Source organism: Cydia fagiglandana, chromosome 17 (assembly GCF_963556715.1).
Source record: "Cydia fagiglandana chromosome 17, ilCydFagi1.1, whole genome shotgun sequence".
In the NCBI taxonomy this organism is placed as follows: domain Eukaryota; kingdom Metazoa; phylum Arthropoda; class Insecta; order Lepidoptera; family Tortricidae; genus Cydia; species Cydia fagiglandana.
In genome coordinates, this window is record NC_085948.1 from 9188428 (window position 1) to 9203139 (window position 14712).

Here is a 14712-nt window from a genome sequence, read left to right on the forward strand (position 1 = left end):
AGTACGTCTGCATCTGAATATTTAGATTGAAATAGAAAATTCTAGTGCTTGTCATATGTGAAAGAACAGCGGATGCAAAATATATAAGTTTTGATAGTATGTAATATTATTGTAGGCGCTCGAAGAGCAAATTCAAGTAGTTGTTTCAGAGCGCGCGACGCTCATAGGGATGAGTGGTGCATTGGAAAGCTGGGGAAGTATTCCATCTCGAAAATGTCGATAAGCACCATGAAATAAAAATATGTACCTAAGGTAGTTACCTATGCAGCTTGAAAATTTAAATTGATAAATAGCAAGATATTGATTTAGTATTTTATTGTTTGTGACGTTTTCATTTTTAAATGATCATGATGGTTAGTTAGGTACAGAAGGGCGATTTATAAATTGAACCTGTTAGTACAAGACGGCACATTTTAACGGAATAGACCTTAGTTAAAGAAAATAATGCCCATGATACTAATATTAACGGTGGAACAATACCTTCCGCTGTTTAAATAATAAAGCTTATTACTTTCAAATGACAGGACAGGACACTGACGTGAAACAGTAATCTGAGCGCTATTGTTTAAAATGTAATATAGGTACAGCCACGACCTTTGGATCTTTGACGATTTAACATAATACCGTAACAACATACCTTTGTTATATGTATGTATTACCGTGGTTTCAGGTTGTAATGAAATACCTAAAGGTATTTTATTCCTTATTTTCTACAAAAATACCTACGTTTGGTTTTCTTTAAAACAAGCGACCCATTTGGTTTTTGGAAAAGACCGAAGGTCTGTTCATCAATTATTACAGCCTTTAGCAATGAAATTCAGACAAAGCCATTGTTGTCAGATTCGACATATCCCTCTGTTGTTGGTACAGTAGCAGAACTGCTTTGTGTGTAATGTAAGTATTGACAATAAAATGAGAATATAATGGGCAATCAATTATGCTTCAGGGATGAAGTGACTTTGTTTTTTTTTGGTATCTATTCGACTCTTAAAATAAAATAGAATAGAATATATTTTATTTGTATTAATTGTATGTACATCGTCATATTCAAAAAATATTTACAATTTGATAAGCTTACTCATTATATAAATAGGCATATAAAAGCGTCATACTTATATTTACTTTATAATCTAATCAAGAGTAACTTTATTTAATGTCGAAGACAAATAATTTTCACTAAAGGTGCGAACTGCGAAGGGCCTCATGGGGCTCCGTATTATTAGGTGCGTCATGCAGACGGTTTGTCGCAACGCAAAAGTCGTGAGTTTATTACGCGTAGGGTACCTATATAATATGAAACCCTCTATAAATTAAACAAAAGTTCCAAAAGTTTCGTAGAGTGTGATCTGGTAAATTTGTTTGTATAATAATAATTATTTTACAGTTCAGTGTATTAAGACGTCCAAGTTGACTTTATTTTACAGAAGTTTAATTCTTAATGGCAAAAAAAAACTTTTGAGGTATATTATATCGATAACAATTACAGCAGACTACTGTTAAAATCACCTTACGTACTACTAGTATAATAAAGTAAACACAAAAGAACCCCTTCAGTACACTAATCTATTTAAAAGCAAATACATGTAGGTGTCGACCTATTTTCATATCACATTGCTTTTATTGAAGTGGGATCAAAAGCTTCACAGGTACGCTCGCTCACTCTACAATTTAATCACATTATTGTTCAACGTATGCTTTTTTGTAAACATTTCTATTGTAAAATTATTTATTGTGCACCATACACATTCAGAAAGAATGGCATTCTGATAATATTGTCATTTTTATTCCATTACAAATTTTATCCAATCTAATTTCTAAATTTAGTAATCTCTACACGCTACATCGTAAATAGTGTCTGGTCCGTATAAGTATTAAATCTTTTGAATTCCCAAATTGCCCTAGTAGATTTGAATAATCCCAAGCGACAGTACCCAATGTGATTGGGCCAGTCCCTAACAATTTCGTTCCATACATGTTTGAAAAACCCCTTATAAATCTTATTTCTACAGGGCGAGAAAGTATTCAATGTAGGGACAATGGAGAGGACTCCATGAGTGTTCAAAGTAGATATGTAGTCAGTGATTGTTGTTATCTAAAGCCTGTGTCTGTCCCAGGGAGGGCGCCACGGTTTATCCTAGATCAAGGATCTAGGACTCTAATTTTTTTTTTAATTTTCGAAGCAATGCCTTGAAGTTTCAGATTTTCGATGAGAGTACTTAAATAAGTTATAAAATATCTCGCAGTGTTACGCCTATTTTGGAATAACATACAAATTAAAAAGACAAAAGACAGACTGTAGCACGGCCCTTAGTCCTCGCACAGACGTGTAGACACACCCTCATACACACGTCTGTGAACCCCCTTATACACTCACCATTGATCACATTCACTCAACCAATCACTCAATCACTTCGCGTGTGCCATGATGGCCCGATTCCGTTTGCCTGTCGAGATGCAACGCACGCGACCTTACGATAATAATTTTCAGTGAGTGATCCTTTCTTAGCTATTTTGTGTAAATCACAGGACCCCTTTGACCATCCCCGGTTACAAGACTTAATTACAGAAACTTAAAACCGGCCTTTATAGCAGATGAAAACAATTTTCATAATTTGTATTGCGCCTCCGCCACTAATTAAAATAAATATTTCCTTTGAAAGAAATTTTATCCTTCAAATATGTTTAAGTATTTACCTACAGTGTGACAAAAAAGTCTCCATATTTCCATTGACGAAATTTCTTTCATAAATTTCATAATGCTGTGGTTCGAATTATTAATAAACCTTTGGATACCTATCTAAAAAGAAATCCCCAATATTCTTTTGCATTTTTGTACTTTTTGCTTTAATCTCATTTTATCTCAAGCGTCGAAATTAATATATAAAAAAATTTAAGGGAATCTCTGTATTTCTTATTCTGGAACTCTGCAAATTTATGTGAATGTAAGCGATTTATAAAATGAATGTGAAATTATATTATTATATTATAGCTACTTTATGACGTACTTTAGGATGAAATGAAATTTCCATTTTGTGATAAAACGGTTTCCAGTAACTAAATCTTAACAAATCACTTGATTTGATGTCATTCTCTTCAACATAAGGTTGAAGGTTAAGGTTAAGGTTTCTAGGTTTTATAGGTTATTTGCAATAAAAAAAATGTTGACATTCTTCCCTCTTAAATTCAAGCTCATTTTAAGTGTCTTATTAATTATAAAATTAGTAGAACTTATTCGCACGCATAAACAGTTTATAACGTAAAATGCAATGCAACCAATCAAGCCAAAAATCTTTTTGGTTATCGACTATAGACTAGGCACGTAATTTTTACAGTTTAACTATATGAGACGCAACGTTATTTAATGGTAACATTCCATTTCTAACCGCAGCTGCATTACCGGTACTGAACGCGTCGCTGTCATTGTCAATTTCCACAGTAAAATGAACAGTAGTGCAGCTGTCGTTGGAAATGGATTGTCACCTTAAGGGGTAAAGTAAACCAAAGAGGAACGCCTACCGTCGCGCGTCGACGCGTCGCCGTCGTAGACACATTTAACCCTTTACCGCATATGGGTTCTAATTTGGAACGTAATGCTATTATCCTTGTGGATTAATATAAGCGTCATCTGTTTTACCGAACTTGTAAGAAGTAGAAACTATGCATACTACTGAACGTGTTCTGTACTCGATACAGTTTCTAACTAGTTTGTGGTCCATATGACGATATCATTTCCACCAACGTCCGGCAATTTTACTTGCAAGTGTGATTGACTACTTTGTAATTAGCTTTTCGTTGTTGTATTTAGTGCAATAAATAAATTTCCAGCGTTGACTATTAGAAAAAGATATGCCGCGAGATTTTATGGTAAAACATGTAAGGTAAAATATTTAAATTACTATGTATGATGTCGTGAAAGTTTGTTCCTGAAATGGAACACTATGCGTTACAAGCTAAAAGGATTGGACTAATATGGAACATTATGCATTAGTGATTTTTTTATCACTTTGTCAAATACGGAACCTTATGCACTAAGGCAAGCTAGTTCTTAATTTTATTTTAAAACTACCCTATGCAAAATATATTCCATCGAAATTGTAATATACTATGTTCGTACATACATAAAAAAATACGTATTAGGAAAATTTCGTGCCTACTATTTATTTACTTAAATCAAATTAAGCTCAAGTTTCCTACTTATTGTTTACATTTGAACTACAGATTATCATTATTTTATCTATAGATAACCGGTGACAGCTGGTAGCTACAGTTATCAAAAGCTTGCGAGTGATTTTTTGAGCGTACATTTCCTTAAGTACATATATTGCATACAGTTCCAAATTTGACCAGTTTAATAATCGGGTTCCGCGTAGCCATTAATACATAAAGTTCCAAATTTGGAACAAATTGTTATTTACTATTATTTTTAATCGGGGCGAATTTAGATTTTTTTCACAATTTTTTTTATGTTACATTTATAATGTTTTATTACATATATTTAATTGGGGGAGAATAAAAAATCCATGCGGTAAAGGGTTAAGAGCAAACACGAATATCACGAAACTCTCGACTAGGTGAAATCTTGTGTCAATACAATTTGAAATTATTTACTTTGTCGAGGAATAAATTAGATCAGATTCCTAATATTACTGAAGTACGGATACTTTATCAATTTCATCGTATTTCTTGATGATTTGCATGTTTAATCTTATAGATAATTAAAACGGCAGACAGTGCAAAACCAGATCAGTTTATTCAGATTAGTTTATGGTCTGCATGAAATATCCGCACAAGATGTATGGCTTAAATTAAATAAGTAACTTTTACATAAAAATAACTATAGTATACTGAAACCTTCATCCAAACCTATATAATAATGCTAAGATAATGATGATGGGTAATCTCTAGGTTAAAAGAAGTAGTAGTAGTTTTAGGTTTCAGACCATCTCGACAATATATCCCTTTTTCTAAAATGTGTCTCGCACGGCACAAACTATCAGGTATAAAATTTACATTAAATGGCACTTAACTCTAAGCTAACACTGAAACCTGAAGTCTAAGGTTTAGGATCTAGTTGCGTGTACAAGTACCTAATTGCCATGTGGTTAAATGAAATAACACGAAAGCTATATGTAAAAGGGTGCGGTTTGATAACAAATTCTCAAAGGAATTGTGGTGTTCCCTTTCATAGTTTACTAGGTGCTTTGCACTCTTTTGGTTCTGTGAAATACATTTTTTAATATAATAACCAAAATATATTTAGAAGTTACATACAATTAAAGATCTCATGATTTTTTTGGTATTATGACTCTGTATAATTTTAAATTAATAAAGTTTTTTACGATTTGATGATTAAGTTTAGATGGATTTTTTTTATATTTATTTGATGATTGATTAAGCCTTCATGAATCAGTTAAGAAACTCGTCATCATTCTTCCTATAGCGTGGCATCAGCTTGGTAACTCATCCCAAGAATTGGCGTGGGCACTAGTACCATCTGACCTAAGAGACTAATAAAAAAAACGAATCAACTGTGTAATTCCCTTATTTTATTAACCAATTGTTAATGTTGTTAAGACGGCCAGACATGGCCAACCTAAATTGTTACTGACAGTGAAGTATCCCAATGTCAGGAGTGAGCCACGAACTCCCCTAATGATTGCAGTCGACCCTGGTCTCCGCATAACGGATCATTAATCCTGAAATGTCCCCGGTTTGTTTGGATTAGTCTAATTTGAAACAAAAAGAAAAAAATTCGCTTTGGAATAAACAAATAAAAACATCTTTAAAAGTAGTGTTTTTGCATCAGTTTCATTTTATACAGCAATAAGATCACTTCGTTACAATATAACCCGGTAAATTTATATTTAAAGTTCTATTAGATTAAAAAACTACAAAAATACAATGATACCGAAATTAAATATCGGTCGATTAATTTGTATGAAAATAATACCGGTATACCTACGATCTCTGGTTATATATGATTTATTCTTGAATTATGCTTCATTAAGGAAATTAAATGTGGCTTGACCAGGTAGGTATCTGAATCAGATACCAAGTGGAGGAAAAAAGTTTTTTTTCTTCTTTTCAAATTCATTGACGTCATAGTAAGCAATGGATCAAAATAGACATAAAATGTTAAATGAACTTTCTTTACAAAGCCTTTGTAAAGATGTTTCTATATACCAATACATTTTCGACCTTCCTTTTCCCTCAATTGTTGCCTGATGTAGAGTGTCAATTGATTAGTTTTATAATGCGGATGACATAGTTACATTTTGAACCGACTTTGAAAATTTGTAGACGAGTTAAAGTTTTTGAAACGTTTGTTTGTTAAATTAAGTATGTAAATTAACCATAATGTCTTTAGTTAGCTAGTGCATACTAACGAGGCTAAGCGTTCTAAAATAAAAGAAATTTAAAAATATTTAACGAAGCAAAGTTGCTCGCAGCTTTGCTTTGCACTTTGTAAATGAAACATTTAATGCAACTAGTTTGTGTAAGTACCTATTGCATGCTTCGGTACTTGTATCTCTCATGGGATAGATTATATTAATTCATACCTCAAAGTCATACCGTCAAAAACGGTATTTTCTCGCCATAATATAATTATATTTTCACTGTCTATCTAAACTTACACAAGTAGCACTATCCTAACAAAATAAATCCAAATATTTTGTCACACCATTAATGGCTGTCTTTGGCTCCTATGAGTTATGAAAATTATGCTTTTAGAGAGATATCCTATTTCAGTACGCTATAGATTAGGTACTACAGTTGGCATACATCTCTCTGTTAATATAGCTCTCATAAGATCAAAGTGAATTGCTTTCTATTCACACTATAATGATAATTTCATGAGTACGTCCTACGCAGTTCAGCGCGGCTCAACATTGCGTACTGTGGTTCAGCCTTATATTCAATTAGTATTAGAGTGCTTAGCTTAGATCGGCGCCAAACGGTCGGTCAGCTATTTAATGTGCTAGAGCGAAATAATGTAAGATACGTAGGTATATGTTGTAACTCTGATGCTTTTACGGCTTTTGTCAGACGGGTAAGATAATTTGTTAAACTTTTAATAGTTTACCCTTTAATTGAGGCGGTTGGTAAGTAGTTTCAATAGTCGGTTACGGACTACCAAACCAAAGTTTTTTCCACCCACATCCATTCCATCTCACATAACACTTGAACCTCGCCGCCTTCATGCCAGTTACTCAGAATTTATTGAACACAAACCTTACAAAAGCCTGAATGAAATAGGTACTTGCCTACTGAAGCACATATTTTAGCTGGAAATGTTTCAAACCAGTATAATACATTATGTTACTTATGCAAATTTCATTGTGAAACCTTTTATAAAATCGCAGTGCGGTGGAAGGCAGAATACGTCAGTGAAAGTGAACTAGATTATTTAGGCCAACTTGTGGCATTTACAGGAAGTTTAATTTAAAGATCACATGGACCCTATTATGAAATTATGATCTTGATAACATAAATTATGATACTCGTATGTAATGTAGGTAAAGTTCGTACGGTGTAGTATACGGGGTTCGCTCTCAAGCCGATTAGTTGTTTATTAATTATAAGGTTGTTTGTCTGAGTAACTAGTTTGGGAATCGATTTAAGTTTATCTACTTACTTCATTGCAATTTCTTGAAGGTCGCAAGTCGATGACCGCGATATCCGTTCAAGACGTGAGTACATTACCATAGGCGTTTTAAAATTTTGTGCGTCTACTGCGTTTATAGTCCTTTTTGTGATAGATATTTGAAAATTAAAATGAATTTATACAGTAAAATAACTATAAATCTGAATATATATATTTCAGAATCGAGAGTACAATCTATTCAATTGCTGTATTTATTCCAGTTGCATCCTCTACTTTTGCTAAATGTAATATCTTATTTATCATCTAAAACAAGGTAATATAATCAGTTAAAGTAGGGGGCTTTAGTTATCTAAGTCGCTTTAACACGTTTCGAAAAGTGTTTGTTGTACTATCCCATGAATGATATTCAGAATTATAACATATATTTATGTGTATATATTTTTTAATTTAAATTAGCTGCATTAATAGTTGGCCGTCTCTCGTAGGTTGTATTTTTCTGGTTGTAGTGATACTTACTTACTTATGTTTCAATAAATAAGGAGTATTCAACTATGAACTTAGAAATTACGCTTACACATCACGCAAAGTACTTACTGCACGAATGGGACCATAACTGCGAGGGATTAGGCGAGGGAAATACTCAATGTCACTTTGCAGGTACGACGTTATGCAGATCACCGAGCGTCGGCGAATGGAACGAGAATATTCTTTAGTCCTATTGAAAACTAGATACTTACTGAATGAATTGGACCGTATTTGCGAGGGCATGGGCGGGCAAAGGACCTCGCTGCCCAGGCTGCTCACGGAGATGACGTCACGTAGCTCGCCGAGCGACGACGAACGCAGCGTAGGCAGCGAGAAGTTCACTTCTTTGGTCCTGTTCAACAAATTTTCTATTGAAATTGTCGCTAAATTAAAGTTTATATTGTGTGTCGCCTCAACGTGACCATTCGAGATTAAATTTAAATAGCCGCAGTACCATTGTTTGTATTCTGTTTTGTTGATTTAACATCTTACTCGGATAGTAAATGTGGTCTATAAATAACAAAATAATTTCTGTTATTACTTTGTTCCTACTCTCACTGCTAAGCGAAAACAAAGGAACAAAGCCAATCGTAATGAAATGCTTATCACATACACAGTGCAATCACGTATGTTAACTGATGCCTTGGTTTACCCGAATGTTTTCTGTTTCTAAAGCGATCTGGAACCTCAATAAAATTAAGCTTAATTGAGATGAGACTGGTGACCCGACAGTCTATAGAACCCATCCCATTCGCCTTTTATTTTTATTGTAGACTGGGCCTTCTGTTCAGGCGCACTTAGACCCGTCCTTTACTTGTATAAAAGGTTTGTAGATACCTAGTCTTAAAGACATATAAACGACACTTCTTGAAGATATATAAATGATGAGCGCAGATAAGTACCTATATAACGTTCTGTTCATTGTAAGAGCAGAACATTTATATTAGTTATATTTATTAAGTTATATTATTATACCTTTAAACGAGCAATTATTGTACATATATATATATTTAGGCGATCTCAGAAAGGGCTCTAACGATTTCGATGGAATTTGCTATACATATGGGGGTTTCCGGGGGCGAAACATCGATCTAGCTAGGCTTATATGTATCTGGGATAACGTGCATTTTTCAGATATTATTTATTAAGCAAGATGCCAGAAGGCACAATACTCGTACCTAAAGATAGTGTCTTGGATCGAACTAGCAAGCACGTTCGTCCTTCCGTTTGCTTACTTCATTACTGCGGTGAGTACAATTGGTGCTTCGCTTTTCAAATAGGTCTTAAGAGATTTGTTTTTCCTATCCGAAGACGTCACTTTGTGGAAGTAATATAGCCGTGAAGACCGTCCAATCAAATGTTTGTTTTCACAAATAGCCTTCGGGTAAAGCTGTCGACGTGAAATATACAGTTTTATACTCTATGCCATTGTAATAGGGTAAACAATTTAATTATATCTTTTTCGACACTGCGGGTTCAAAACTGTTGCTACGGAGACTGAATAGTGAAGTCTCCAGATATGGTTACAATTAATTTACGTTTAGTCATTATCACAGTCTTTGTTTTATATGTTAAATACGTATCTACAAATAATGTTGACATTGCATTGTATATGCTACATTAGGGCGAAATAAAAAGCCTATTTAACTTTTATAATTTTTATTTATAATATATTATAAACTAATAATTTTTCACTGCTTTGCAATAATTTATATTGCCATTGTCTAACACCCAAAATAACAAACTTTCGCTCTGAATTTATATACGTTTAACCACAATCATTAATTGTAAAACCACCCTGCGTATTATATTACAAGCAGTAGGCAAACATTAATTAAAGTAATAAATAACATCGCATGTTAGCTTCTTGTATACCTAAATGAAATGCACAAATATTCTTTGTTGCATTATTTCACGCAATGAACACTGTTTTATTTCAAAGAACTGTAAAGCAGTCTACTGCAAAATTATTTCTCAGTTAAAACTTTGATCGTTATAAAGTTAACGAAGTATTGCGACTAGAATTCTTCGACCGTGAAATAGAGGTCCGTTGGTCCGTTTCTCCGTTTACCTGTCAAAGTACTAATTTACTAATATAACTCATCTGTACGTACACAATGTACACATGCATAAGCTCCAATACGTTATGTCACAAAAAGGTCGATAAGTAATGTTTGGTTTTTGGCATACAGTGCGAGTAATATGCGCATCATCATACATATTAAATACTTGTATTTTGAAGTTTTCTGGAAGAGATCTCTTGTAGGGATAAATTCGCGTTTGTACTTGAACGATGCGCTGAGCATCAAATACGTCCCGAACACGTAAAAACTGATTCATCGACCGTGGGTGTGTGCCTACGTGACGTGCGTGACTGCGATACCAACATATATTTTGATGCAGTTACCTTTTTACAAGCTTTTATTTAGTTTCACCTGACCGTTGTCTATCTGTGTGTAATCAAATCTTGCAAGTTAAATTTGATCCAGTTCCCGGTTTCCGATTGAGCTGAAATTTTGTATACAATACGTAAGTCGGGTGACAATGCAATATTATGGTGTCATCGACCTAATCTGATGATAGAGATCGGAGGTAGCCAGGAACTCTGTGATAAAACAACGAAACCTAATTGTGTTTGGGGTTTTTAGAATTGTCTCGATGAGTGTTAGTTGCCTGTGGAAAGAAAAGTACAGTCGGTGATAAAAGCTTGTACCAAAAATGTAATTTTTGCCAAAAACTTATTTTATAGGTTGGCTGCCACGGCGGCGTAGTCGCGTATGACTATTGTACTACCTATTGTCATAATCATAATACATATGTCGCTTACACTAGGCTCAGCTTATATATTATGGAAAATATGAAATTATTTGTGCAGCGGTAGCGGCATGGACAATGTCGTCAATGTTCACTGCGGTAAAGTGTAAAAGAAGTAGGTACAGACCCAATACTGTACTATTCGTTGTAGGTATTTTAAAACCGGCGATGATATGCGACGGTTAGATCACGATATCGATGGAAACGGCGCGACCAACAAGTTTGCTCAGTTGTTGCTCAATTCGCCATTATAAACAGTATCAATTAACGTGATGCATACGTCGGCGGCCGATCGTAGGATCAGGCATATCGTAATGTTCCTCTGTAATGTTTTGACGATAGTCACATTAAACCAATATATAGGTAGGGTCGGTTCGTTAGGTTGCTTCAGATACCCGAAGGGCAAACTGCCCAGAAATGCGGGGCTCCGTCGACTCAGGGAATGAGTCAAAGATTTTCACGTTTCACGATATGCCTAGGAATTTCACGATCGGCCGCCGACACATATATTATGTATTGTGTATACATACATGTAGCATGGTCCGGCGATGTTATGCGGCGGGTAGACCAGGATCGGCGGCGACGGCGTCGGCGAGGGACTGTTCTTGCGTCTGCGCGCCACGAAGACGCCCGCCATTATCAGCAGTAGCACTAAAGCTGCGCTCGCGCCTCCCAACGCAACAAGGGCCGCTTCTGCAGAAAAACACTAGTTTAGTAACTAGACAATATGCCCGTTTATTAGGGGTAACTATTTTGTTTGAAGTAGGTGATCTTACCTACATACCTACCAGTGGCGGTGCGTCAAACATATTCATAATCAAACCGGGGCTAATTTGGCTTACTAAGTACATATTTCCTTTACAACTCTACTCAAACGTCCAAAAACAGGCAAGCCGGTGGGAATCGACTTTTATAGACGCGCCGCCACTGATACTGATACCTACCTACTTACTTTCTTGTAGTTATATGTAGTCAACTAAATTTGGTACGTATGGCCTAATTAGTAAACACTTACCCCGTATATATATGTATACACATAATATACAGTTGTCATAATTAACTAACTGCCTTACTTATATACTCGTATCATTAACAAATAAAAATCAATATTCAACTTGCATGCAAAACTATAAAGAATAAACTTAACGAACTATTTTTCAAACATTGACTATAGTTGCTCGTTTATTTCTTTACTTAATGCTAAACAACAATATTTGCAAAGAAAAATTTTCTCTAGTGTGTAAGTTATAAGTTGATTTCATGTACTTATCTAAGTAAAATGAATTCTTAAAATTAGAACCCACACAAAGTACTTATGCTTTTAACATTATTGTGTCACGCTTAGGGCGAATTATTACGCTAGCTATGAGTCCACTGGGACGCATCCCTTATGCCACATGTGGGTGTGATACAGAAAAACCGGGCAAGTGCGAGTCGGACTCGCGCACGAAGGGTTCCGTACCATAAAGCAAAAAAAAAACGGAAAAAATGCAAAAAGAAAACGGTCACCCATCCAAGTACTGACCACGCCCGACGTTGCTTAACTTTGGTCAAAAATCACGTTTGCTGTATGGGAGCCCCACCTAAATCTTTGTTTTATTCTGGTTTTAGTATTTGTTGTTATAGCGGCAACAGAAATACATCATCTGTGAAAATTTCAACTGTCTAGCTATCATGGTTCGTGAGATACAGCCTGGTGACAGACGGACGGACGGACAGCGAAGTCTTAGTAATAGGGTCCCGTTTTACCCTTTGGGTACGGAACCCTAAAAATCGCATAGATATTTCTATTTACATAATTTTAATTTCACTGTCTGGGCTACATTGTAAATTTAATCAGCGACTTTACTAAATTTTACACAAGAAAGTAAAATCGAATACTTATGCCTAAGCCTACCTTGCCTCAAAACAGCTCAAACTTTAGATATGTACTGAGCAACATTGAATATGTACACATTTAATTAACATAAGACGTTCCAATCTCAAAATATATGCAAACACTTAAGTTTCTCTAAGTAAGTATGCATAAGAGGTTTCATTCAGAAAGTACATACCTAGTCGCGGCATAAGAAAATTTTCGGACTATATTGGTCTATTTGAGAAACCTTTGAAAAACATAAAATTTAAAGCTTAAGTAATGAATTATAGTCAAGCTGAATGTGCCTTTTAGTGCCTTAGTATAAGAAGTGTCGTCACTCAATAGATCCCCCACTAAGCGACGCAAAGAAGACCCCTTAAATTCAATGAGACCATCACACGTATCATAAAAGCACTCCGTCGCGTGTAAGCCGTTTAACGATTGTTTTTCGGCCTAAAAGCATATCTGCGGAACAAGTTGTTTTTGAAACTTTCTATTCCCATGTAGTGTTGGTAATTGGAGAATTGTGAAAATCAATGTGTACTTAAACTGTAAATTAATAACGTTACGCATTCTTTTAAGACTATATTTTAATCTAAAACGGTTGCAAGATTAAAAATAAAATATTACTTAGCAGTAGGTAACTGCCAGGTATGTAAGTAGGCATCAATTTTATTTCGTTTAAAAATTCATTTTCTTCAATTAAAAAATACAATGAGAAAGATGTTTGAATTAGTTTTTCTTACATAAGTTATTTATAGGATAGATGGCGCTCGCGTCACGTAAACAATAAGCTCCGTGTTTTATATGTGATAAAAATAGTTTATATGAACAAAAACGATAAAAACTAGACTTGACGTGTGACAAACAATAAGTGGCGACTATGGAATTATTATCTCAGTGCAGTATAACTATTAAGTGGTGAAAAATTACTACAACAATCCTTAGGACCGGTTAGATTGATTACACGTTATTTAACCAATAAGTGCTCAATGGACGAGGATCTGTACGTATTTAAATGTGATTATAAACCGAACTTAAGAAAAATCAAAACATACAAGTGACAAATAATACGTAAAAACTATAATAAAGTGACCGTTTCAATATTTAAAATGACATGAACTTTGAACCCTCGGTTAACTCCGTCAGAACGAGTACGCCACCGTATCATTCCTATTCCTACCGACCATTGCCGATCTACCACGAAAGCACAATACTGTCGGCTGATTAGCAATCCGAATTTCGCCTACTTCGTTCAAGTCGCCTTAGTGGTGTGAAATGTGTTATGTCTGTTAAGCGGCGAAACCAGGTTCGAGCCCAGCCTGACTGTTGACTTTTTGTATTTTTTATTTCTACATTTTTAATTTTTTTATTTTATAATATTATTAATTTGGTGATATTTTTAATAGACTATTTAATAAGATGGAATGTTTTAAATGCAAGAAAACAATAAAACCTAAGGACTGTTTCTTCAACTGCAAAAATTGTAAAAATTACTTTGACCTGACGTGTACAAACGTGACAAAAGCTCGTTTTAACTTGATGACAAATGATAATAAAAATAATTGGAAATGCTCATCTTGTGTACGACCAAAAAGCGCTTCCAGCGTCCCGCAGCCATCTAAATTAACCAGCACGCCAAAAATATTAGCGGAATCTGGCACCTCATCAGCAATGGCAGAGCAAAACAACACTACGCCAGAAAGAAACGTTACGCATAGGAAACGAGCCGCATGTACTGACAATACCACTACACCACAAGATGAAGTATCCCAACAAATGTGCAAAATGCCTCTTAGATCTCCTTCCTGTGAAAATTTGTCAATAATTTCAAACGACAGCGAAGATAAGATAAACTCTACTTTGAAAGATAGTACGTTTCATAGTCCTAGTAGCCTTCCAAATATGT

The 14712-nt window shown here is 34.8% G+C and overlaps 1 protein-coding gene across 2 annotated transcripts in view; it reads right to left on the reverse strand.

The window, feature by feature from the left end:
- The window catches only part of LOC134672381 (synaptotagmin-15-like), a 92322-nt gene that overhangs the window by 48952 nt on the left and 28658 nt on the right, over window positions 1-14712 (reverse strand). For both annotated transcript variants that reach the window (XM_063530242.1, XM_063530241.1), the window contains exons 4-5: window positions 11476-11638; window positions 8344-8483 (exon numbers count right to left, since the gene is read on the reverse strand). In XM_063530242.1, the coding sequence (XP_063386312.1) occupies window positions 8344-8483; window positions 11476-11638 (303 nt within the window). The remainder of the gene's footprint in view (window positions 1-8343; window positions 8484-11475; window positions 11639-14712) is intronic.